This window comes from Sebastes fasciatus, chromosome 19 (genome assembly GCF_043250625.1).
Source record: "Sebastes fasciatus isolate fSebFas1 chromosome 19, fSebFas1.pri, whole genome shotgun sequence".
In the NCBI taxonomy this organism is placed as follows: domain Eukaryota; kingdom Metazoa; phylum Chordata; class Actinopteri; order Perciformes; family Sebastidae; genus Sebastes; species Sebastes fasciatus.
Window position 1 is genome coordinate 16729870 of NC_133813.1, and position 25914 is coordinate 16755783.

The 25914-nt window shown below is 41.9% G+C and overlaps 1 protein-coding gene across 5 annotated transcripts in view; it reads left to right on the plus strand.

The window, feature by feature from the left end:
* Nucleotides 1-25914, plus strand: part of palm2akap2 (PALM2 and AKAP2 fusion) — a 100649-nt gene that overhangs the window by 66974 nt on the left and 7761 nt on the right. For all 5 annotated transcript variants that reach the window (XM_074618269.1, XM_074618270.1, XM_074618271.1 and 2 more), the window contains 5 exons: nt 21749-21970; nt 22202-22564; nt 23669-23767; nt 23860-23961; nt 24444-25890. In XM_074618269.1, the coding sequence (XP_074474370.1) occupies nt 21749-21970; nt 22202-22564; nt 23669-23767; nt 23860-23961; nt 24444-25890 (2233 nt within the window). The remainder of the gene's footprint in view (nt 1-21748; nt 21971-22201; nt 22565-23668; nt 23768-23859; nt 23962-24443; nt 25891-25914) is intronic.

The following is a 25914-nucleotide window of genomic DNA, read 5'->3' on the forward strand; positions in this document are numbered from 1 at the left end:
GGATCACTGTACCGGAGACATTTTTCAGTTTAAATCTGATCATGCTTTTCTTTGTAGCCCCCAATGTTCAAATTATTTGCTGATAAATAACCCAAATTGGGTCAGGTCGGTGATCAAATCCACTTTGACCGTTCACGGGAGCAGTTTGCGTTGGTTCAGGGGGCTCACTGAACCCCCCTAGAAATGCATCTTTTAATATTTTTATAAACACGGAATTATTGTAATGATGAATAATATTGACCTTGTTGTGTCTACTTATTGACAGAATAAGAAACCAACAAGATAAGAAGATAGATTTGTGGTCTTTACTCATAATAACATCGGACGCTCTGTCCACACTGAATCCGTTAAATAAGCACTTCCTGTTACGTCATGTCAACAAACCGCGTATAGCTGTGCGCTCGAGATCAGACTTGAGGCATATAGGCTAACCACTTAAAAAGATGGGTGAGTAGGCTAGTACTTGCTGTCTTCCGGCGTTTGTACTTTTTAAACGTAAAACACGTTTTGTATTGTGAAATTGACTGTTAGATGACATTACAGCCAACATCAAGTATAGGAAACTTTCAGGCGATTTCCAGCAAGCTGCCACCTTATTTAGGTTTTCGTAGTGAAATGAGGAAGTATCGTCATTTCAACTTCATGATTCCGCTGTGCAAGCGAGTAGAAACTGGGCGTCCAACAAAAGTTCAGCTCAAAACGTCGCCGCGCTACGTCGCTCGTCCAATAAAAAACAATGCAATCAAACTCAATTTGTTTTGGTTACACTCGCGACTTTCAAGTTCAAACTGCGCCTATTTGACCACTTATTTAAAAAATGCACACTCATGGTGCAGAAATAGTCCGGTTAAATACAGTCCCCCCCACCAAATGTTGTTAAAATCACCCAAGATGAAGAAGCTGGGGGAAAAACAACTCAACCTTGACCCTGTTTTCCCATCACTTCAATCAAGCTGATTGATTTTACTTCACTGTAAAGTTCCTGACGTTTTGCTTGCGTGCAGCTGACCGGCACAATATCAGAAGAGGTGACGCAGCCTCCGGATATCAAATGTGTCTCTTTGAACATTCTTACAGTTGCTCCGCAAAGAGATTTCTAGTTAATCTTGGAACAGCTTTTATTTATTTCGCACACAGCTTTACAACAGCAGTGCTCGTAAGACAGGCAAACACATCCACATGGCAAGAAGAAGCGAGGCGGCAGCGTCGAAAACCATAGCTGCAGATCAGTTCATCTGCATCTTTTTAATCAGCATGACTCATTAAAGAGAGGTCAGTGTGTGTTAAATCACCATTTTTAGGTAGATTTTTGGAGCATCCATCAGTAAAACAAGGCACAATAGCTCCATAGTGAAGCCACTGATGAGTAATATTCAAAATTGCGGGGTAAACTAAGTTGTGGGGGAGGTTTAAAGGTGCTATTGGTAACATTGATAACATTCTGCCACTAGATGTCACATTCTCCCTCCCCAGTTCCATCGCATTCACTTCACAACAAGTCGTTGCCATTTACTTACCTTCAATCTCAGCCATTTATCCGTTTTTTTTCCACACTAACTGACAACCCAGAGAAATCATGCGATACCGACGTCATTTTACTATTGGCCAAACGTCAGATATCTTCCACAGAAATAAATAAAACATTCATTTTGGACCCGCCAACATTTATAAAATGATTAATTCACAATCATAATTTTTTTTTCAGGAAAAGCCATACTTTTATTACCTTTCTAAAGGCTCGGTGGATGTGTTATTTAAAAAAAAAAGTCTGTTTTTTATTGTCCACACTCTCTTTAGAATAGCTTTTGTTTGGTCACCATTTAAAATTGCCAGCTGATTCTAGAAATAACGAGGCAAAGCAGCAAACTGCCAATTCAGACAGTGAGCGTTTGCCAATACCTCTGCTGGGCCAGGGGACAGAAAAATCACAGCCAGCTCTCCATTTGATTAGATAGTCAATGACAGGAGGTACCCGCCACATACTGAATGTCCCACTGAGACAGTCAGTGCCTGTTAGCGTAGCTGAAGGTTTTTTAGCGTGTCTGGTGGAAGTGCATTTTCCGTCCCCACCCCACCTCGGCACCGTGGACTGTGAGAACATTGACAGGAACAACACACTTATCAACGATGTCTTCTTCCTCCAAACCTCTCCCTCTTCCCAGAAAGCACACAAGCACACACACATAATCGCAGGTTACACAACAGCTGGTGTGGCTGACGATGCTAAAGCTTGGCGTGCCGAAAGGACACCGGAGGTGGAAATGGGATTGAAGGAGGGACGGGATGAGAGAGGCCGACGTGGCGACAAGAAACAATGAGTGCAAGGAGAGATAAAGGGCGGTGCAGGTGTGTGTGTGTGTGTGTCGGGGGCGGGGGGGGGGGGGGGGAGAGGTGAATGTAAGGCGAGAGAGGAAAACGTGGAGGAGGGTGGTACTAGTAGGAAGTCTGTTCAGCCTCACACAGCTCCCAAGTGTTGTTGACATTAACTGGCCGATGGCCTTCCAATGGCCGATCTGTTGATGGGCCTCCACTGGCCGCCTTCCAGGAAGAGAGTGATACTCTGCCTGGTGTTATTGGATGAACTCCCAAACATTACAGTCAAATCAGCGCTGTTCAAACGGACACTAATGTCATTGATTGTGGTTGTGATTGTGCCACATTGTGTGTATGCAGTGTAGTGTGTTATCAGCTGACAATGAGTGGACAGCATGAATAGGAAAAGAAAACTTGCGGCTTGGGTGTTTGTCATTGGAAATCATGTGAGTGCGCCTCGGGCCAGCTATTACACTGAGCCTTGAAAATGATGTTCCCAGCATCTCAACAAAGCCTCCTCATGTTTGTGCGTGTCTGATATATATATAGCTGGAATTCAAAGTAGTTCTTTGGGCTGCGAATGACACTTTGTGGCTATTTTTGATTTCCTCATGGGAACGGATGACAGCTGAAAGTGATGAAGGTACACAGCAGTGTGCGTCTGCCTAAGTGCTTCTGCTTTATTTCTCACAACTTCTTTGATAATGCAGTAAAAAAGAGAAGTCACCTTGACACAGTAAAGAGAAGAGCACATTTGAAGAGGTGGAGGCACTTTTCAAAAGTGCCTAAAATGCCCTTTTCATAATCTTAAACTGTTAAAAGTTTGGATTCTTCATAATTAAACCAATCATCATGTCACAGGGAAAGGAAATGTACAATAATGGAATCTTGGGCACAGGTGCTGTGATTGGGTATCCAATTAGAGATGGGGTTTTTTTGTATTGCCCAGGCGACAACCTCCATGGTCTGAGAAGTGAAGCCAATGCTGAAGTGCCTTAAACTTGCATTCTTTCTAATAGCCAGCAGGGGGCGACTCCTCTGGCTGCAAAAAGAAGTCTGATTGTATAGAAGTCTATGAGAAAATGAGCCTACTTCTCACTTGATTTATTACTTCAGTAAACATTGTAAACATGAGTTAATGGTCTCAATCGCTAGTTTCAAGTCTTTAATACAGCATGATGTTCATTTAGGAAATTATGGTCCCATTTACAGTAAAATAGACGATGAAGCAGAGTATGCTTTAGGACGTGGCTACCTTGCGATTGACAGGTTGCTACCATGGCGTTGGGGGTCTGGGAGTTGTCCGTGTTTCATCTTAGGACTTTAATCACAGTGTGTTTTCAGTTCATGAAAGCTAATTGTAACATTTTGATCGCCTAGTATCGGTTGTACTTAGCTCCACCCTCTCATGCTGCTTCTGGTTCCGAAGAAACCAAGATGGCGACGGGCCAAAATGCCAAACTCGAGGCTTCAAAACCGTAGTCCACAAACCAATGTGTGACGTCACGGTAACTATGTCCACTTCTTATATACAGTCTATGGTATTTCCTGATAATCAAACTGAATTGCAATGTTGTTGTTGTTTTCAATTCATTATTGAGTCTAATGTCGTGTTTATTACTGCTGATCAGGAGTGATTATATTTTCACTTGACATAGAAGCTACGATAGAGCAGTTAACTCATCGTTAGTCAAGTCAGTCAAAGAAATATGTCATCGTATAGACGCACTGATCTCATCCGTGCTTGTCGACATTTTTTTTTGGAGTTCATTCTGGCTGTGGATAACTTCCTCCTTCTCAATCCTGCCTACAAAGCTCAGCTAAACTATTTGGTTTGGTGTATCCATCTAGTTGGTGTTTTACCGCCATATCACTGTATGTTGAGACTCATTCATGTTGAAAATGACAATGAAAGAAAAATGCCTGAATCGAGCACCCAACAAGGTCAAAGAGTATTTCTTTCATCACATTCCATCTTCCATCAAAGTATTTTGTCCAGTGTTTTTGGTATTTGTGTTCCGGAGAGGAAGAGAACTGAAGGGATGCAGGAAACGCAACAATACAACCCAGCCATGTGATGGCCACCATTAAACAACCCCCGCCACCCACTATTGTCTGCCACATCCACCGACTATTGTTGCATCGTGCAACAGAAGTCATTCATTTAACAAAGCAACAAACCACCTGCTATCACGAATATTGTGTTCACAACAAAGACGCACACAGACAATGGCAATGCAGCTCAAAAACACAGGGAACAGGACATAATTCAGAAAACTGCCTTTGAACAGAACATTTCTAACTTTTAAAACCCGCATAAATTGGCTTCTACTTTCCTGACAGAAGCAGAGAAAATTGATTGAATACTAAAGTAGAGACTTGATCTGTAGTTCCGGGAAGAGCGGAGGGAGGTTGACCTCTAGTGTCAGGGCTTTATCTCATGACACAGTGCTGTGTTTTGGTGGTGAAAAGCCACAGAAGCCCTCTGCATCACATTCCAGCGTCAGACAGGAATGTCAGAATGCTACTTGGGCTTTAGGTGTTGTGAGTGTGTGAGGGGTGTTTTCATTTCCTTTTCCATGTTGAGCCCAGCCGAGCCGTGGACCCTCAAAGTCGGGGCATTTTTAGGAAGTGAGGTCATGTAGGCCAACCGTTACGTCTCCAAGGGATCAAGAATTCAAGAATGTTTGATTATGGTTGAGGTTCAACCATCTGTTTAGTATTTTGTCAATGGGAATGACTCACAACTATCAACGATTTGGAGGATATTTCATTTCATTGCCTCAAGAAAAATCTTCCTTTGGGATGAGGCAGATTTGACGGACAGATTTTCAGGCAGTAGAGCAGGATTGAAAAGATAGTCCTGAGCAGACAACGAGGGTACAGCTCTCACTTTTCACCTTAAAGGAATACTTCACCCACAAAATGACCAGGTGTCAATTACTCACCCCGCGTTACCTTGAATTCTGGAAGAAAACTTTGTTTTTCTCACATTCCTGCTAGCTGTATGCGGCTGTAATAATGGATATATTGGCTGTAATTCATCACTTTTATTATCTTATAATACACCCATAGGCTGTATGCTGTAAGCCTTTACCGTGGTAGATGTATCAACGCCTCTGTTCCCAAACAACCGGCTATCGGCCAGTAGCTAGTAGTGCCAGCAGTATGACATAAACAGAATTTAATGTAGTTGTAGGCTATTTAATAACACGCAGGACAAAAGCACAGGACACAACCTCTTATACATCCATGGTCTGTAGTCCATTGTACATCTACTTTGGAGGTCTTTGACATGAAAATGCTTGAGATTGCTCTCAATATCTGTGTGTGACATTAAGATGAAGACAATAGAATAGAAATAATTTTGTTTTACTTTTGTACGGCACTTTGTAGGCAGACGTTTTACTGCCCTCCGGTAGTCGAATTCAAGGCACCGAGGGCAGTAATTGATATACAAATGATCATGTGTGTGGGTGAAGTATTCCTTTAAAGACTCACTTGTTCCTGTGGGTTGTTGGGAAATACAAATCAGTAAGTGAATCAGAAGATGATTACAACACTTCACCACAAAATAATTCCTGGAATGTGCTAAACATCACAGGCTGTGTAATGTAATGTGAGGGGAGTTTACTTTAGAGGTTAGCTAAAGGTTAGCACTTTGATTTTGGGTTAAGATAATAAAGGTGCTATAGAGGTGAAGTATGTTGAAGCTGAACTAAGTCTATGTATGTATCTTCTCAAATATGGCAAAAACAAGCTTTATGTTTGTTGTTTCATTTGTAATAATTTTGACGATATGCTCTTGAGGAATTTCCTGGAGGTGAATCAGTTGAGACATTTTGTTAATGCTAACATGTAGACAAGCAAAGACAGGAATATTTGAAAGTGCTTCCTATTAAAATACATATAAATAACATTATTTTCACTCAGAATGGTGTCGACCACGAAATGGCTTCTTTATTTCAGAATTGTATTGAATCCATGCTATTCCTTTGAAACCACAGAATATAGCACAGATGGGGGGAAAAAGAGTATTCTCTAAATAAATGGGTAATAATTGGCAGGCTCAGACATGTTTACTGTCACCAGGCTGTTTTCTTCCTGTGTGAAGCATCCTTCCTCCTGTTGTCTAAATACGGCAGGATAATGAGATAGTTTCTGGAAATAGACGGGTGATTAACACACATGCTCTTCTCAGTGGGTGTGTGAGAGCCAGAGCTGAGCTAGTTAATGCTATAAGCTAACACTGGGAAGAGATTCAGTCTCTTAGTACAACAGTGTTAATATGCCTTCTAGTCTTGTATATGCTGCTCAGGCTGGGTCAGATATGCAGCTTCAACACGTATATAGACGGGGATGTTATTTCTTGTGAAAGTGCAAATCTTAATATTAGGGCTGTCAAAGATAACGCAATAATAATGTGTTAACGCGAATTGAGATTATTAATTAACCTCTTAAAAATCCAACAGGCTGCTGATCTTTCAGAGTAGATAATGCTCCAAACTTGCGCTAAATTTTGGCGAGGAAAAAATAGCATGGCCATTTTCAAAGGGGTCCCTTGACCTCTGACCTTGAGATATGTGAACAAAAATGGGTTCTATGGATACCCACGAGTCTCCCCTTTACAGACATGCCCACTTTATGATAATCACATGCAGTTTGGGGCAAGTCAGAGTCAAGTCAGTTGTTGCCTGTTGGGCTTGAGTTTGCCATGTTATGATTTGAGCATATTTTTTTATGCTAAATGCAGTACCTGTGAGGGTTTCTGGACAATATTTGTCATTGTTTTGTGTTGTTAATTGATTTCCAATGATGAATATATACAAACATTTGCATAAAGCAGGACTATTTGCCCACTCCCATGTTGATAAGAGTATTAAATGCTTGACAAATCTCTCTTTTTAAGGTACATATTTGAACAGATAAAAAATGTGATTAATTTGCGGTTCATCGTGATTAATTATTGACAATCTTGTGATTAATTGCGATTTAATATTTAAATCAATTGACAGCCCTACTAAATATCTAAAATATTTCAATTTAGAGCTGTTATTATAAAGCGTGTTGGCATTGGCATGCAATCTAAATGTGCTGCATTTGACGCATCGTGTTATCATCATCGTGTTATCATCGTGTGTTTTTTGTTCTAAACCTAACTATCTGCCATGAGTCAGAGCGAGAGTTGTGCCGTAATGCAAGTAGCTAATCTAATCTCTCTCCACTCTGACTCAAACAGCGTATTTTAAGGCCATGCTGCTAACTTTGAACTGCTGATATGAGCTAATTGTAGGCAACATAACATCAACAGTTATGGGTGTTGCCCATAGTCACACTAATGTGTGATTTGCTGATGATGTTAATGATGCATGATTGACCACCCTGGCAGACTTAATGCATCGCCAGCATAAAGAGGCAGCACGCCGTTGTGATATATCTGATCTTGGAAAGGAAACTGCAAAAAAAAGCTACTTTGCTATTATATACCATTTTCTAATTTTGTGTGACACTAATGGCCTCTTTTCACTCTAGATAAAATCCACAAAAAAAGGCTTACATGTTAGCTTCTCTGACCACAGACCTGGAACCTTTAGCCCATTGGCCTGTTAGCCTCACTGTGTGGTCTCCGCGCTAAGAGTCCTGTGGGACAAAATACTAAAATGGGCTGCCTGATGCTGGGAACGGATTACAATTATATGCTCGGTGGCTTTTTTCTTCACTCACAAGTTCACATACACAGAAACAGGCATGACCACATTCTCTAAAACCCTCAAACTCAGCCATCCATGTGTCCCCTCCGACCTCCTCTAGCGACGATTTGTTTCTTCATGTCTGTCCTTCGCTTATTTCCCGAACGATCATCCTGTTATCTCTGTTTGTCTGATTCCATTGAGGCGTGTCTTTTATCTTTTTCAGATTCAGTTCGGAGATTACCTACAGTGTTTGAGTAACAGACCTATTTATGGCTCATGAAGTCACAACAATAGATGAACCAGAGAAGTGCTGTTTCTTGCCTGTAAGACTGGAACCATCAGTCACTATAGGGTGATGCATTGAAATGGTTGTGGTCATTGAATTGTCGTATTCACTGCATCTATGCGTGTGTTTGTGTGTGTGTGATTTATAGATATGAAACAAAAGGAATGCTAGTTGACAGCAAGTGCGGTGTAATGCTGAATTAACAGCAGGAGAGAGCTGGACTGTTACATAACCAAGGGAGGCTGAGGAAAGGAAAGGAAGGGAACACAAAAGTTTAGTCATTTGGTCGTGACAGTTTTTTTATTCCTACCATAAGTGGACAATCACAGCTAACATGACAGACAGATATTTTCAGCATAGCTGCAATAGAATTTAACAGTAAGTGTATCTAAAAAATTGAATAACTAAGGTCAGGTTTTAGTTGGGGCTGTAACGACATATTAACATACATAACATACATAAACACTGTTATCTATGTCAGGACTTTTACCATTGTTTGCACTCTGCACAAGCGCTGTTGCCATGTTGAGAGCCGTTGAGAGACAATAGAAATGCTCCCAATCCCGTATTTAGCACCTTTAAGATACACCTTTATTTTTAAATTCCCATGGCACATCTGTGTCATGATTTCCGACCAAGCACATCTCCTTCCTATACACAACCCAGTAATAAAGTTGTCAAATCATATTAGTTGTGTGAGTCCCTCAGAACTAAAGCGCAAATGCAAATGTTTTATTCTTTTTTTTTTTTTTGAATACCTTTTTAAATGTAATACTTTACTCAAAATAACCAGATAAAAATGTACCACTAATCCCAGTATTAATAATATACCCACATATAGACATATTTGATGTATTATACAGTATTAGGCTGTGTTTAATACAGAGTCACAGTTCTGCAGGCCTCTCTAAACATGTTACTCCTCATTTAAAATGTCCGGTCCATTTAGTTGATTGGATACAAATCAAATTAACTCTATAGCTGTTTCTTGGTTCCTGCTGGCGCAAGTCAGTATAATACTAAAAATCCTTTATAGTCAATAACGTGTCTCTAAGTAGCTATTAGCAGTGTAATCTACAGAAAAATAGTAATCGTTGCACCTCTGCTGTGCATATAGGGGTCTTAAACAGAGCTTATTTTGCAACAGTGACTAAGTCACTGCACATTAACTGTCACATAATACACACACAGTGCACCATTTCGCCGGGCAACCAGCCCAGCAAAGTACAGTTTGTTTTACTGTCACAGTATGAAATATTATTATACACTCAGATCTGGGCTCCGGCTAAAGAAAGCAATGCAGTCGGTGCTTGAGCTCAGTCCAAGACATAACTCTTCAGTGCTGTTGCTGCTAGACTGTGTTTTGTCCCAGTTAGTCCTTGCACTTGTGCTGGGAGTGTTAATCTGGCTCTCTCTGTCCGTGTGCTCGGAGAGTGGTCACACTCTTTGACTACAGACCCTTTCTGGTTGGTTAAGAAGTGCCCTCCATCTGTGAGCAGTGTGTGGAGTGTGGAGTCTAGCATTAGTATTCAGCCTTCAGAGTCTCAGTGAAGCGCCTGTCGGGGCCCTTTGTTGTTGTTTCTTGAAGGGGTCTTGAAGGGTCTGGGGTTGTGTGTGTGTGTGAGTGGCGTCATGAGAGGCTTGGAAAGGGATAGCTGCAATGTGTCCAGACTTGCAGTGCATTCCTCTGTTAACACTCAAAAACTCAAAAGGCTTTCTTAACATGATCTCAGTCTGGTTTTGTTTTTTGTTGTTTCAAGCTCTCTGGCAAAGGGTAGGTGAAAATATCGCGTTCATTGTTATTCATTTGCAGGGCTGCAATTATGCCGTCACTGCGCTTGTGTGTCTGTGTATAAAGCTGGGTGGGAGATACACAGTAGACTCATGAGCCTTATTGTGCTTGTGCTTTTTAAACAGGGATGGACATTGCTGTATTGATGCTGTACTGCTTGGCTGTGAACCATTTGTGGGTTTGTGGATGTTGTTTCAACGCTGCTAACAGCGAACCATCCATTAGTTTAATCCAGGTCTTAAATATTTAAATTTAAAGGAAGACACCCCAGGCAAAAAATGTTTCATGCATTGGTCAATATTGACAGTTTGGGCTATTTGGCTTCCATAAAATGTCTACATTAAGACTAGTGGAAAGAAAACATCCAAAATACACATTTAGGTGTTTTACTACACTTCGTTTATTTGAATAATATTTAAATAAATTAGCCCATTTCCAAACACACTAAAGAAAATATACTATGTTTTAATGCATTTTTTTTTTTTTTAATTAGTACGTCTATTTTGTGTTGACTTGCTGATCTGGTTGTAGTCTTTCAGTCTATTTATTTTGTTGACCCCAGTGAACTCGCCGTCTGTGATTTTGTGTGTGTGTTCTAGTGCAGGTGGCCAAGAGTTTTTTTGGTGTATTTCCTCTGTTGAGGGCCATTTCCATGGATACAAGTTAGCGCCCGCTTCCTGGTTTCCTGTTTAGATAACCTGCAAGCTGTGATAGGCTTTTATCCAATCAGTCGCTTCCTTTCCTTTACTTTGCAGCATCATTTGTTTTAAAGTGTCCACACCACCCGTCTTTAAATACATTGTCACTATCTTCATCATCCAACGACACTTGAGTGGTTTTAAAATAACTGTATGAGACTGAAGGATCTTGAGAGGGTGTTGCTCTTCACTGCAGGCACTGCTGAACTCGGCAATTGGCAGCTTTTATGCGAAAGGGATTGCTTTTTGATTGGATTTTACGGCGTGGAAAAGCACTTACACTATGTCCATAGTTGAATTCACTTGAGGCAGTTAGACTGTACAATAGATCAGTGGTTCCCAGCCTATTTTCCTTGAAGCCTCTCCTATTTGTATCTAAGAAAATACCAGCACTAAAAGTGAGCAGTGATAATGTTGCTTTTGAAAGGCTAAACGCCGATAAATATGGATTGAAGATTAGATAGATAAAAACACGTTGTGAATTTTGGAAATTATTACATCTGTCTTTTTTTCAATAAATGTTGACTTTTGGACTTTACAACACGCTGGAGTTATTAGAAATGTTTGGATCACACAAGTCTGAAACTATCCTACACAGCTGCCATATGATTGACACTTTTCTCCTCACTCAGACATCATAATGGACTCTTCCTTCCTATTCTGGAAATGTCAAATGTCTCCTAAATATTTACAAAAATCCGTTTTTAAATAGTATTGAAGAGAGGAATAGTACCGTGCATGTGCAGAATCATGCTTAATTTTAACACTTGTTAAATGTTCGATTTAAAACGTTGTACTTTCTCTGAAGTACAACGTTTCAAAACCCCAAGGCAACATCATTTCTTTTAATTTCCTCAAAGTGTTCAGCACCTTCTGTATATCTTTATAAATTATACAACACCTAGTTTTAACAAGGCTAAGGAGTCATTAATAAATGGTTGTTTGCAGACTTAAAGCAAAGAACGTATACTGCCAAGAAGTGAAAATCAATTATTCATTCAACATCAGCACCCAGCAGCAAAGCTACGCTTCTGCCATTTCGGACTGAAATCGACTACCAGACTCCAGTAAAAAGTCCGCCTACAAAGTGCCGTACAAAAGTAAAACGAAATTATTTCTATTCTATTGTCATATTCTACCGAAATGGCCTGTGTAGAACAATAAAATATGATAAATGGAATAAGCGTTTTCAGTCCAAAATAGTGGCAGAGGCTGTTGTCAAAGTACACCTGAGTTTTGTCTCTTTGCTTCTCTACTCTTCTATACTTGCTTAATGTGATACTTCGAAAACCTAAAGTATATTTTGAATATGAAACACTCTCTTCTTTAGGCTTTAAAGGGGACTCTGACAACATCCCAAGCTCGCTCCTTAATGGAGGAAAGGCATAATATCCTCTCTTCTCTAAATGTGAAGCTCAAGATCACATGCGAAACCTATTTTGAATTATTGGAGATTTAATAACCATCTCACCCATATGATGTTTGACTGAATGTCCTGTTTCAGTCCAAAATGTGCGTCAAATAATGAACACTTGTACACACCAATGAAATGCTGCCACTGTGACTTTTGTTGCATTATTTCTCTCCCATATCGTATGCAAAATTAATGATTTAAATCGACACACAGATTGTATACCCTGGAGGCATGCAGGACATGGCCTAAATTACTAAAAGAGTACAAGTGATTTACAAGTTGATCATATTTTTCTGTTGTTACTCATGTAAACACCTTGGTTTCTTACAGTATGTGCAAAATCGTGAGTGTGTGTGTGTCTATGGACATTTGGGTCTTTCTGGCATGCTGCGATGGTTAAATGTGTCATTCGGTTTCGTTTCTGATCAATCATCATGATCAACTTCCATGATATAAGACTGCTCTGGGCACTGCTCTTTATTGATTGGATAGTGTTGACCCAGATGCATGCAATCACACATGTAGACACGCACATGAATAAGCCGTCACATATAACTCCTGCTGTCTCTTTTTCCTCCGTCTTTCATTTTCTAACAAAGTCTCTTTTCATCACTCACAGCTTGTCCGTTACTGGACCCCCTATAGTTGTTAGCTCTTCCATCTGTAAATCACCAGCACTGGCGTAATGATCATCACAAGTCTCTTTGTATGTTACAAACCCATCCAGGAATTGAACTCCCCAGTGCACATGCAATAATTAGGTTACTGTCCCAGTTTTCTGTGACCGATTTCTCTTCGTCGTACGGCTCAGAGTTATTTCTAGCCTGGGAACTCACCAAGAAGTTGTGATTTGTCATTTTAAACAGGGACACTCCAAAGGGACGGGGGTGTTAGGAATTTGCCTGAGTGGCACAGCTCACATTTAATTTCATTTTTATTTTTGTCAATGATGTTATCCAGACAATTTCACAATTGGTTGGCAGGGACAGCTACTGTTTGTCGCACTCTGACAGGACGCACAGCTGTTAATGGGCACATGCTGGCCTTCCTTTGCAGCCACAGAGAAGGATAACCTCTCTGACCTCTGGACCACCCCGCTGTTCTCAACATACCCACTGATTTCAATCAGTTTTATAAATTAAATAAATAATTTCAGAGGCATTAAAGCTTAAGTTTGTTCAGGTTTAATTTTTTAACTTTTATTTTGTTGCAGAATTCATTTTTAAGAAAAAAATTAGAAAGGTGATATTTCAGCTCTGGTATTCAAAGAAGACATTGATTAATAATGCTTGTGCTCTCTGTGGCTAGTGTGTGGCAACCTCCATGTGTACAACACCTGGTTTGGTTTCTTGTCGTCGACACTAGGTCAACTTTTCACAGTAAGTGAGGAGGCAACTAGCTAATTGGAGCAAAAGTAATGCCGAGGGAGGAGGTAATAAATCATATTATATTATATATTTTTTTAGAAATACAACTTTATAGCACTAATTGCTTGCTTTGCAAGGCAGGCGGATTCTAGCGATGTCACGAGATAACACAAAAAAATCGTGGGATCACATATCAAGTAATCAAATATCAACTTCAAGTAATGCGTTTGTGGCCAGCAAGCCAGATCAAGGACCAATCAGCGTCCTGTGAGGAGCTACAGGCGTGGTTTAGGTGTGTGTGACGACACAGAGAGGTCACTGTTAGTTCTGAACAACAATGGCGGCTCCTGAAGCGGTTAGCGTGGATGCTGCAATCGCATCAGTTATATCAGAACTGGAGAGTATTTCTTCATTGAAAGAAGAGCAAAGAACGGCACTGACGTTTTCTCTCTTCTCCCGACTGGCTTCGGCAAGAGTTTGATTGACAGTTGCTTCATCCAATCACCTGCAAAGTATTTTTTTTTAAAGTGCCTGCCCTTTTCCAAACAGTTTCCCATGACGGCTATACTCAGATGGTTCTGTGTAAAAAAAACAAAAAAACATCTGGCGGGTCAGGGAAACTAATTGCTGAAATGCCTTGTGACATCGGTACCTCTCTCGTAGCGCCGCCCTCCATCATTTAGCAGCCGCTAACACGATATTAGAGCTAATTGATCCTGTGAATTCGAGGAAAGTGTTTCCACAGCATCCTGATGTAGTGCTTGTGAGGAGAGAAAGTGAACCATGACTCAGGTCAGCTCTTGTTTCCACTGGCCTGATCCTATGACCCAACAGGTACACACTCTCGCACACGACACCAATACAAACGAGTGGCATTAGAGTCTGAGATGGAAATAAATTGATTTGTTTGTGGGTTTGCTCCTTTTATTTTGGCATTGAAGTTACCAATACATGGCTTTTTTTGATAAGCCAAATAATGACAAATATTTGGTTTCTACCATTGAGTTTTATTTTTGTCATTAAGGACAAACCTCTGAAACAGCATTACGACTAGCCTGTTACATGTTAAGTCTCCATTAATAAGTAATAAGTAAATACTTTCGTTCTTTATTAAAAGGTGAATACAGCTAGCGCCTCATTCATATGGGACTGAGTCAACAGTCCCATACTGACGATGACAGAAGAAAATACCATAACGTCCCTTATCACCTCCTCCCCCTTTCTTCAGTCATCATCTCTTCATCATCGCCTCCGTCCCCTCAGATTTTGACAGGAGCTGCAGGTTAAAGGGAAAGTGGGCGAGGGACATACGAGAGCTCGGTCTTACACAGGAAGGGAGGAGTGGGGAGCCACGGTGTGGATGTTTTTAGTGTATATGTGTGTGTGTGTGTTTGTACGAGGGCCTGCACAGAAGGGGTCTTTGTGGGTGAGGGCATCTGGAGAAACACACTCACATACACCCACACACACACACACACACATTTAGTCCATGACATCACAGCTTACAGAGCAGCCGGGAGGAATGTTGCTGAGAAAGGAGAGGCTTTGTGGAGGAGAGGAAAGAGACGGGAGGGGAGGAAAAGGAGGAGAAGAAGAGGAGGAAAAGGCTTGGCCAGGGAAAAGTCCGGCACTCCCACTATCTGGAACAGGACGGAGCGAGGCTGGACTGGAAGTGAACAGAGCTAAATAGGAAAACGGATAAACGCTTATTGAAAGAAGTGGTGGATGATATTATAATATTGCAAAACTGAAAGGAAGCTTGTTTTTAAAAAATCACACCATGGATTTACAGATATCACTGAAATAGAGTGAGGTGAGTACCAACCCTATTTAACTTTTTGGGGTTGTATGGCAGTTTTGTTTCGCTGTTTAAGGTCTTTTTATGGAACTTCTGTATTTTAGTTTGATTTGATGAGAACGCCAAATATGACATGACATGTTAGCCGCAGAGGACAATCGGGAACTGGAATACCATAAAGGAAAAAGAGGAGGAAGTGTCAGAATAGACACACAAATAGATGTGTTTTGTATTAGATTTATGTCAAAGTTCAGAATCTGTTGTTGTCGCTAAGGTTATCCAGATGCGATGGCATAATGTTGGGAGAATTGAACTGCACACTTTAGCCTGGAGACCCCATGGAGCGCTCTCTTCTGGCCTTATGTTTATGCCAACTGTCAGCCCACATGTCTCTCTGTTGATATTCCTTACCAGTTAATCCACTATGTGTCAATTTAGTTTAGTCTGTCAATGACGTAACACCACTCTTATCAAACACCTCCAAACTGTCTTAAGCGGAGGCTGAAATCATGAATAAGTACCAGATAGCACTGTTTGGCCTGGGTTCACAATCCAGGCTGTTTGGATCTGAGATGCTAAACCAGCAGCAGTCTCCAGTTACTATACAGGATCGTATTTAGCCAGGAAACAGAGCCGGGAACGCTGGCTGCACTGGGTTACACACGAGCTTAGTGTGAGTGTGTGTGTGTGTGTGTGTGTTGAGGACGTACATCATCAGGCTTTCATTTTTTACATTTGTCATGTGTTCTGGCTACAGCGTGGTCAAATAGAAGCCTATGACGCGGTATTATACGGAAAATGGGTTTGTGGGAGACGTCAAGGTTGTGTGTTTACTTCCCGTCAGGGAGTATTCATGTTCTGGTAAACCCCCCAGCGTCTAAGGCATGCAGCCGAATGTGTGTATGTTTATGTGTGTGTGTGTGTGTGTGTGTTTGTGATTTTTGTGCATCACAGTCAGAGCGTAAGCATTTCCAGATGTGATGAGAATGGCGACAGGCGGAGAATGAGACAGCATTTAGACAGAGCATACAGTAATAGTTGACTCAGATAGACTCATGATTGTATCACTCTCCTTGTCATGACTTTCCACTGAACTCATTGATTCCCACACTTTATAACATTAACCTTCACACTCCCAGTTACATTAACCTCTACTCCTGGGTTCATTTATTTTCGCAACCCAATTTTATCTTTTAGAAAACAAAAAAAACCTGACTCTAAAATCCTCTTTTGCCACCCCATTATGCTTTCGGTTGTCAGTACATCCGTCCGTCCGGTCCATTATCGTAAGTGCGATATCTCAGGAACGCCCGGAGGGAATTTCTTCAAATTTGGCACAAACGTCCACTTGGACTCAAGGATGAACGGAATAGATTTTGGTGGTCAAAGGTCAAGGTCACTGTGACCTTACGTCCGTCCAATTGTTGTGATATCTCAGGAATGCCTTGAGAGAATTTTTTCAAATTTGGCACAAACCTCCGCTTGGAATCAAGAATGAAATGATTCAATTTTGGTGGCCAAAGGTTAAGGTCACTGTGACCTCACAAAACACATTTTTGGCCATAATTCAAGAATTCATATTTTAATCATGACAATTTCACATAAATGTCTAAAAGGATAAAATTATGAAGTGATGACATTTTGGACAGGCATGGATGTAAACTGCAACTTGACTCGTTGGCGAAGGCATACAGCCACGAGGCGGTAATTCTACTTTTCTAATCTGACCTTGGCACTCCAAATTTAAACCAACTTAATACCAATTCAAGTCTCTCAAGCCACATCCTCCTCATCCTAAAATAGATCCGTGAATTAGGCAAGACTGGTATAATATCTTAACTTTCTATCCTTCTTTGGAACAAGCCGAAATACAAACACAGCTGACACATCATGATGGTGAAGTTGTGGGACTGTTAGGACTATTTACACTGTATTTCACAATCATGTAACTGTTGCATAGACATTTATGTGTATTTATGTGCTAATGGAAACTTAACTGCTGGTCCGAGAGTAATAAAGCATTGTGATATTTTCAGACATTCGAACAAACCGTGAAGAAGTTTAGCTTTTTCATTACAGTTAGATGATTTCTTTCTGCACTTAACACACACTCAAAAATGCTCTTTTACACACACACACACACACACACACACACACACACACTCTTAGCTCCTTTAGCTGGCCAGGCATGGTGTACAGTGTCCCTCACCACAGGTATTAGTGTCCGAGCCTTGAGGACAGCTAGTTATGCCTGGAATGTCTGTTCACCTCAACGAGAGTCAGAAACACACACGTGAATACACACCTCCGATACAAATACACACACTTGAAAGATCGCACTCACACAGTCATGCACTGCTGCACAGCTACAGTCACACACACACACACACACACAGACACACACACACACTCACACACACACACACACTCCTTTTATCGTCTGTGCTTAGCTGAATAGCATTGCATATGAGACATTCCTGTACAATAGTACTGTTTTCCTGAGGCAGTAACAGGATATCCTCCACCCCCCCTGTACTGTCCTGCCTGATGGACACACACTCCTTCACACACACACACACACACACACACACATTCCTGCACATGCACGCACATACTCATGCGGGATATACAATGGTCAATGTTACAAGACAGAAGACCTCGTCTGTGTGAGTGTGTAAATGGAAGTGACATCTGGTCCTCACATGGTCGCTAATATCATTAACTGGGTGAAAAATCATTAGAGTGTGGGAGACTGTGAAGAAAACAAAGAAACTGGAGATGAAAGAAGAAAGGAGGAAAGAATACTGTAGTTTAAACATGGGCCAGACTGAATGGATTGACATTACATTTTGTACAGACATTGATGATGCCCAGAAGATGAATCCTAATGATTTTGTTGAGCCTCACACTTTTCATCTGGCGTCACCAGCAGCTCAAAGTTATCACTTATCCTGATTATATCTACTTCATTTTGTCCCCTGACTTTTGTTTTAGCGCCACCATGAGGTTACCATGAAAGTCCTCACCAGTGTTGCATGGATTGCTGTAAAACTTGGTACACACATTCATGTCCCCCTTCAGTATGAATTGTTATCACTTTGGTTATCTCTTAAAGGTACAGAGTGTAGGATTAAGCAGCATCTAGTGGTGTGGTTGCAGATTGCAACCAACTGAGTACCCCTATCCCTTTCCAAGACTGCAAGCCGCCAAGTGCAAAACTGTGGCAACACGGTTCGCCTCGCTCAGAGACCATCCTTATCATGATAACACTACTTTAAGAGCAACTGAAGTCACACGGCAGCTGGCGGTACCGCGGTTTTGCACTTTGTAGCTCACGTTATCGCAGTTTCACAAGCATGTCGGAGAACTACCGTGGCGTAAAAACATTTAAGGCTCTCGCTAGAGCCCGTGTTTGATTTGTCCGTTCTGGTATACTGTAGAAACATGGCGGAGCAACACGGCGGACTCCGTGAAGAGGACACGCTTCCATATGTAGATATAAAGGGCTCATTCTAAGCTAACGAAAACACAACGATTCTTAGTTTCAGGTGATTTAATGGAAACAGTAACGAATATAGGAACAGTGTGTAACATTTAGGGAGATCTATAGGCAGAAATTGAAATCATATTAATAAGTATGTTTTCAAACTATCTGCAATAATGTCTTCTCTTCTATCTTTTTGATTGGTATTTTTGTTAATAGGTTGGTTTCCTGTATCGTTTCTGACACAGAGTAGCAAAGTGGATGTTGTTTAACATTAAGACATCATAGATTGCAACATCAATAGACTTGAAATGAAAACTTGTGATGTATACCTTTAAGAGAATGTGTTTATTCTGATTTATATATATATCCCACACTTCATGAGACAGTATAAGCATGTGACTGAACCGGATGGGTCAGCAAAATGCCCTGAGAGAATGTTTTGTTTTCTCTCAGTAGAAACAGGAGACTATGAGGGAGGAGGAGAGAGGACTGAAGGCAGACAGGGTTGTTGAGGAGGAGTGTGCTGCTTCAGTATAGACAAGAGAAGGCTTTTTTTAATAATCCACCATGTGACCTCACTGACCACTGTTTCTTCACTCCCAACATTGCCAGAGAGGAAGCAAGAGAGGAAGGAAAAGACGCGAAGAGGGAGAGGCAGGATTCAGCAGAAAAGAGGATGAGGACCAAGAAATTGAAAGGGAGAGAATTGAAAGAGGGGTAGATAAAGAAAAATAAATAATTCAGGCTTAAGGCTAAACCGCCCTCTTTATGTTGTTAAATCATACGCCACATATACAGTGTTCACATCAGTAGAAATGTCCGTGAATATCATTAAATGGCAGTGTGGTAGTGTGTCTGAGTGGATACAAAGCAAAGACATCCTCCTTATGGCTGGCTGTGGGTGCTTTAACTGAACAGTGAACCAATTCACTGAAGTGGTCCTCATTAAATCCCCCCCACACACACAAAGGCGGAGGTCAACAACCCCTCTTGGAAGTAAACACACCTTGGGAATAGAGGTGTACTTGGCACAAGGCAGTAAAACAGGAAGCCAATAGAGTGTGTGTTAGTGGCCTCTGTAGAAACAGACAGGTCAGTAAGGACAGGAGTGTGTGAATGTCGCTACTCGGATCTGGAATGTGTCGGGTGGATGGTTCACAAAAACAGAAGGTCACAGGTTTGATCCCTGAATGCCAGTGTGTCAATACCGACATGTCTTTTAACCACGCAACCCCCATTTTTACGGCAAAATGTCTACCACAGTTGATAAGTAAATTAATATGGCGGTAAAATATGTGTTATAATTTTTGTATTATTTCGGAATTTTTTTTAAAGTGTTCTATAAAATTTTAAATAAATGAATATATAAATATATAATAAAATAAAATAGAGTTTTGGTTCTGAAAAATTAGGAAAATAAAGTTTTCAAAGTTCCAAATTATTGCATCATAAGGCTGTAACATACTCTTCAGTGATGATATAAGTATTGTATTGAGTAACTGTTATTCGTCAATATTATAATTAAATCACTGGATACCACTTTTTATGAACTAAAGTATGTTTTTTCATAATGTTTGCATTGTGTTACGGTACGGTGTTACATTGTATTACATTTTGACAACTTATTTCGTCATCTAGCAGTTATACAATTAGTTTCCACAGGCTGTGTGAGTAATTCAGCAGGGAGATTTAGGTTTTGGAAGATAATATTCCCTCCCCAAATACTAACTACTGATGACGTGACCTTGAGAACTGTGGAAGACGGAACCTGTGAAAATCAAAAATTAATAAATAAATAAATTACACGATAAATAAATATATATGGCATTAAATATACCAAAAATAAATATAGGCATTAATTAATTGATCAAATGTGACATAGATTGATATTCCTGTTTTAATTTGCATTTTTATTTATTTACCTTTGTCTTAATTCCCTTATTTATTTAAGAATTTATTTTTATTAATTTTTAAATGTATTTATTTATTTTTGCATTTATTTTTCATTTATTTAATGAGCAGCAGTAGGCCGACGACCCGCTGTACAGACCCCGTCATTTATTTAGGCAGGCTCCGTCCTCCATATGGCACTTAATCCAAAAACACACCAGTGTCGCTGCTCTGTGAACAGCTGATGTCGGGGAGATAGAGGGAGTGAATGTGTGTAATGTGAAGCAATCAAAACTGAAATGCATTTAAAGCTGCAGAACCTGGAGTATCCGACAACTCACTTGCCAGTGATGCACTTAAGAAAAACGTTATGCACTTAACAAGTATTATGTTAAAGTTTCAAGTGATGACAGATCCTTAAATAATAAGAAGATAAAAAACTGTTTTACTCGACACATGCTGTGAAGAGGAACAGGCAGTTTCGATAATCCCCACCCGCAGTTCCTCTTTCTCTTCTTCTACAAACATTTATAAAATTGATAAACTGCCATCTCGCCTGTCAGTTTGACTGTAGTCTAAATGTGAGGCTGGAAGAGTTACTGTATCTGATTTATTTGCCAAGTCAGCACACTGATTCATTCACAGAAGCTCTTTGAACAAAGATATGATAGTTGTCATGGGAGATTATGTTTCTGTTCTGTCATAAAGCAGCAGAATGTGAGTTGGTGCCCCTTAGTGGCGGGAACCAGTCAGAACACACTCCTGCTGCTGCTGCGGAGGTTTAACTTAACACACTACTACTGCAATGCAGACAGACTCATGTGTGTGACGTCTGTCTGTATAAGGTGCATGTGTGTTTTTTTTTTAAGAGATTAAGTAGTCTGAGCTCTGAAGAAAAAGTAAAACAGCTTTTAATCCCTACTTTGAGCAACGTTTTTATTATCGTGATCAGTGTTACAGCCTCTCCATTCAGTATCTCTGAACCCCCGTGTCTGCTTGTTTGTTTGCAGAAATCGTGGCGGGCTGCCGAGGATGTCAGTGACACAATACCGAGAGAGCGAGCCCTGAAAAGCGTCAGTTTCCAGGAATCGGTCAGCGTTATCACTGACAGGCCTGCAACCATGGAACTGGAGAGCCAGCAGATCCAACATGGCTGCCTCAGCAGCCCCAGTAACCGAGCCCACAATGCAGTTGGTGTGAGAGTAGAGACTCCTGACAGCGAGGTGGTGCAGGTATGTAGGTGCTCTGAGCAGCTCAAGTTCTCAGTTTCTTCTTATATTTATACTATAGATATACTGTTTTACTTATCAACGCCAAAAACTTTGACTATTTATTTTGGGCTAAGTGGAATTTGAACTGGGATCAGCTCCAGCCCCCCTACGACCCTGAATAGGATAAGCGGATACGGTTAATGAATGAATGAATGAGCATGACAGCTATTTGATTATCTGCTTCTTCTACAGGAGATCCGCTACTTGGACCAGGTTTTGGACGCCGCCTCAGAAACACCCACCAACGGATCCTCCTCTCCGTCAGAATTCACCAAATCAATCAGCATCGATGGGAACTCTCCTTCCGTCTGCGTGTCAGCCTCCCCTCCTGTCAATCACCAATCGGTTGTTGTGGAAGGCCCGAGACAGACCACGTTCCTCCAATACGAGGACTCCGCCGTGAGGACCAACGGCCATGTGCAAGGAGAGGAGCCAGGGAGCGGCAGGGCGAAGTTTGAGCTGAGAGCGTTTCAGGAGGAGAGACGGCCAGCGAAGCTCTTCACCCCTGGAGAGGAGCAGCATGTCAGGGTGACGAGGAGACGACCCTCGGGCGAGGTAAGCGGCTGTTAGATGATGATAGATGTTAGATGTATCAGCTGTAACAGATACAGCATTCAGACACATAGTTGCAAAAACAACCCAGTGGTGATGTTATTGTGAATCTAGGCTCTGTATGTCTGTATAGACAAAAGTGTTAATAATAAGAGTTCTGAGGAAGGCTCGTAAATGCAAGAACATTACAGTAAGTTAAGTTAAGCTTAAAAATGAAAAGTTAAGCTTCAAATGATTGATTGATAGTATTAATAGTACTTCTCGATCCTTGTCTAAAATGAGTCCTCCTTTTTATTGTAACAATTTTATAACCAGAAATTTATCTTGAAGAAAAAACATAGTAGCTGAACTTTTTTTGGGGGGGAATTTGGTTCTTGGTGAGCAAAATAAGACTTTTAAAGGAACAGTGTGTAACATTTAGGGGGATCTACTGGCAGAAACGGAATAAAGTACTAATAAGTATGTTTTCGTTAGTGTATAATCCCCTGAAAATAAGAAATGTTGTGTTTTCGTTAGCTTAGAATGAGCTGTTTATATCTACATACGGAGCGGGTCCTCTTCACAGAGCCGGTCGCCATGTTTCTACAGTAGCCCAGAACGTACAAACCAAACACTGACTCTCGATAGGGCCATTCGTGTTTTCAGGTTTTTGCATCAGCCACCGTAGTTCTCCTACAGGCTTGGCACACGGGAGAATTTTTAATTGGTTGCAGTCTGCAACCTTGCCGCTAGATGGCGCCAGATCCTATAAACTGCACCTTTTAAGAAAAAAATATATATATTATTATCATATAATTAGCCTACCGACAAATATATGACTTTCACTGAAAGTTGACAAGAGGCTTTGGGTATGACATGGGTATGACATGGCTTGCCCAAGGGCAATACAACTGGTTGGTGAGGCAATGGAGCATTGATTGCTTGTATCAACTTGATCCGGCCTCATTTCGACCCCATTGACAGACACTAGTCTGCAGACACTAAACATGCATACACACTTTCCGCTATCTTTGTCAGCCAACATGTCATTAAAAGCCAACGCTAATGGGAAGTTATTGGGAATGCTCTTTATGAATATTCATATCTTCCTTTCTCCTTCTTTCTCAGGCTCAGGAGCTGGAGCGTGAGCGTCAGGAGCTGATCAAAGACCAGGCGGTGAAGAAAAACCCTGGGATCGCCTCGCGCTGGTGGAACCCTCCTGTGGAGGTAGCCTCCCATTCAATCTTTGTTTTTTTATATTAACTCCCATCGACTTCCTCACAAACTGACTGATTGGTCTTTTGTTTGGTTCATTCAAGGTTCCTTTGGAAGACCAGCTGGACACAGAGAAGCTTGAGTCTCTCAAGAAATACCAGGAGAGGAAACAGCAGAAACAGGGTCACCCTTATGCATACACACAGGTAACACACACACACACACACATAGGACTAGTGATGCAGGATATGAAGATGATGTTCAACTACTGCAATCTACCAGTACAGTGGAAACCGCTTATATGGATCAAAAAGCTTGGGACAGAATCACTCCTATACTTATGCTGTTTAAATAATTTACTTATAGTAATCAAGTATTTCGCATATAGTGTTCATTTTAGGTCTTTTCATACATGACAACATATGGAAAAACATTTTAAAACTACTTTGGACTAACATTAATTGAATATTTGATTTGTTTCTTATTTTACTCCCTTGATACTTTGGATATGGTTATAATAATCATCCGCTTATAGTGATCAATTTGACCCGGACAGACGCGATCGTGTTAAGCGGTTTCCACTGTATTAGATTTGAGGGCGATCTTTGTTGTTGTTTTTACATTTCTGTCTCACCGTTCTTCTCTTTTCTCCTTTGTATTCTGTCCTCCCGTCTCTCTCTAATTGCAGCCCCAGGTGTCAGGTCCCCCCACAATGGTGACCTTTGACCCAGAGCTTAACAGGAAGGAGGACATCGTGGAGGAGCAGATCAACTTCTCGTCCGCCAGAAAGCAGTTTCTGCAAGGGGATGCAACCAAGAGGGACGTCGCTCCTCACTTATACTCTGCCAAACCCTACTCGAAATCCAGGGGCAGCCTGGGGAGCAGTGACATATTTGCAGAAACCGGAGAGGGTCACGTGAGCTGGTCCGATGAAGGAATTGCGGCGGAATTTACTTGTGCACGAGCTGTAATGACAATCCTGCCTGATGAGGAGGAAGGGAAGGGCCATTACCATTCAGGTTTTCACCCAGAGGAGTCTGACTCAGGATTGGACGAGTTATCTGTCCGTTCTCAGGACACGACCGCGTTTAGCTTGGATAATGTTTCCGACAGCGGGGCTTCGTTTCCGCCTACCCCGCTGCCACTTACCCCGGTGTCACCGCCTACCCCGCAGCCCACCACGCCAGTCAATGGGCAGAGAAGTGGCAGTCCGACAGAAGACGAGCTGGAGTACCGCGCAGGGGTGCTCGTCCAGAATGCCATCCAAAATGCCCTGGCAGCTCAGGATGAGGACGAGTGGCAGACATCTGAGTTGAATTCTTCACAACTGAGCACCCCCGTGTCTCCATCCTCAACTTCCACAAGTAGCCCAGTGCCAGTTTCTTCCTCTCCTGTGTCTTCTGGTGGAGCTCCCAGCCTCCAGTCCCCTGTGTCCTCCAGTCCTGCTCCATCCAACCTGTCCCCTCAGCCAGACAGACAGCCAGAAGTAAGAGTTTCCCATGAGCAGCCAGACAGACAGCCAGAAGTAAGAGTTTCCCATGAGCAGCCCTCCAGTCCAGCAGAGCAACCACAGCTCCAGACGCCTTCCCCGCCTCCTTCTCAGCCAATCTCGCCACCACAGAGACCCAAGTATGGAGGCCCCAGGATCAAAATCCAGTCCTCTTACGCCAGAGCCCTCGCCTCCTCAACCCCGGCTCCAGCTCCGGCTCCTGCCACCGCCACAGCAGCTACAGTTCCCAGGCCAACCCCAGTCTACCGTCCCCCTTCTCCACCAAGCCCGGAGAAACCAGAGTTCAGCTACTTCAGCAAATACTCCGAGGCGGCCGAGCTGCGTAGCACAGCGGCGGCGGCGCGGGGCCCAGAGGCAGAGGCGGCCAGCGGCCCGTTCCGTCTGCGCTCCAAGAAGCAGCGAACTTTGTCCATGATCGAAGAGGAGATCCGAGCAGCTCAGCAGAGGGAGGAGGAGCTGAAGAAACAGAGGGATGAGAAGCCTGCTGTTGTTGTCCGCAACACTTCCAGCAACAGTCTCGGGCCCGTGAGGACGGGGATGCGGCAAACCAAGATTTCCCCAGCAGATAAGATGAAGAGCAACAGCCTGCCTGCTAGACTCACACTGACAGCGAGGACAGCGCCAGGTTAGTCACTACTGTATTGATTCA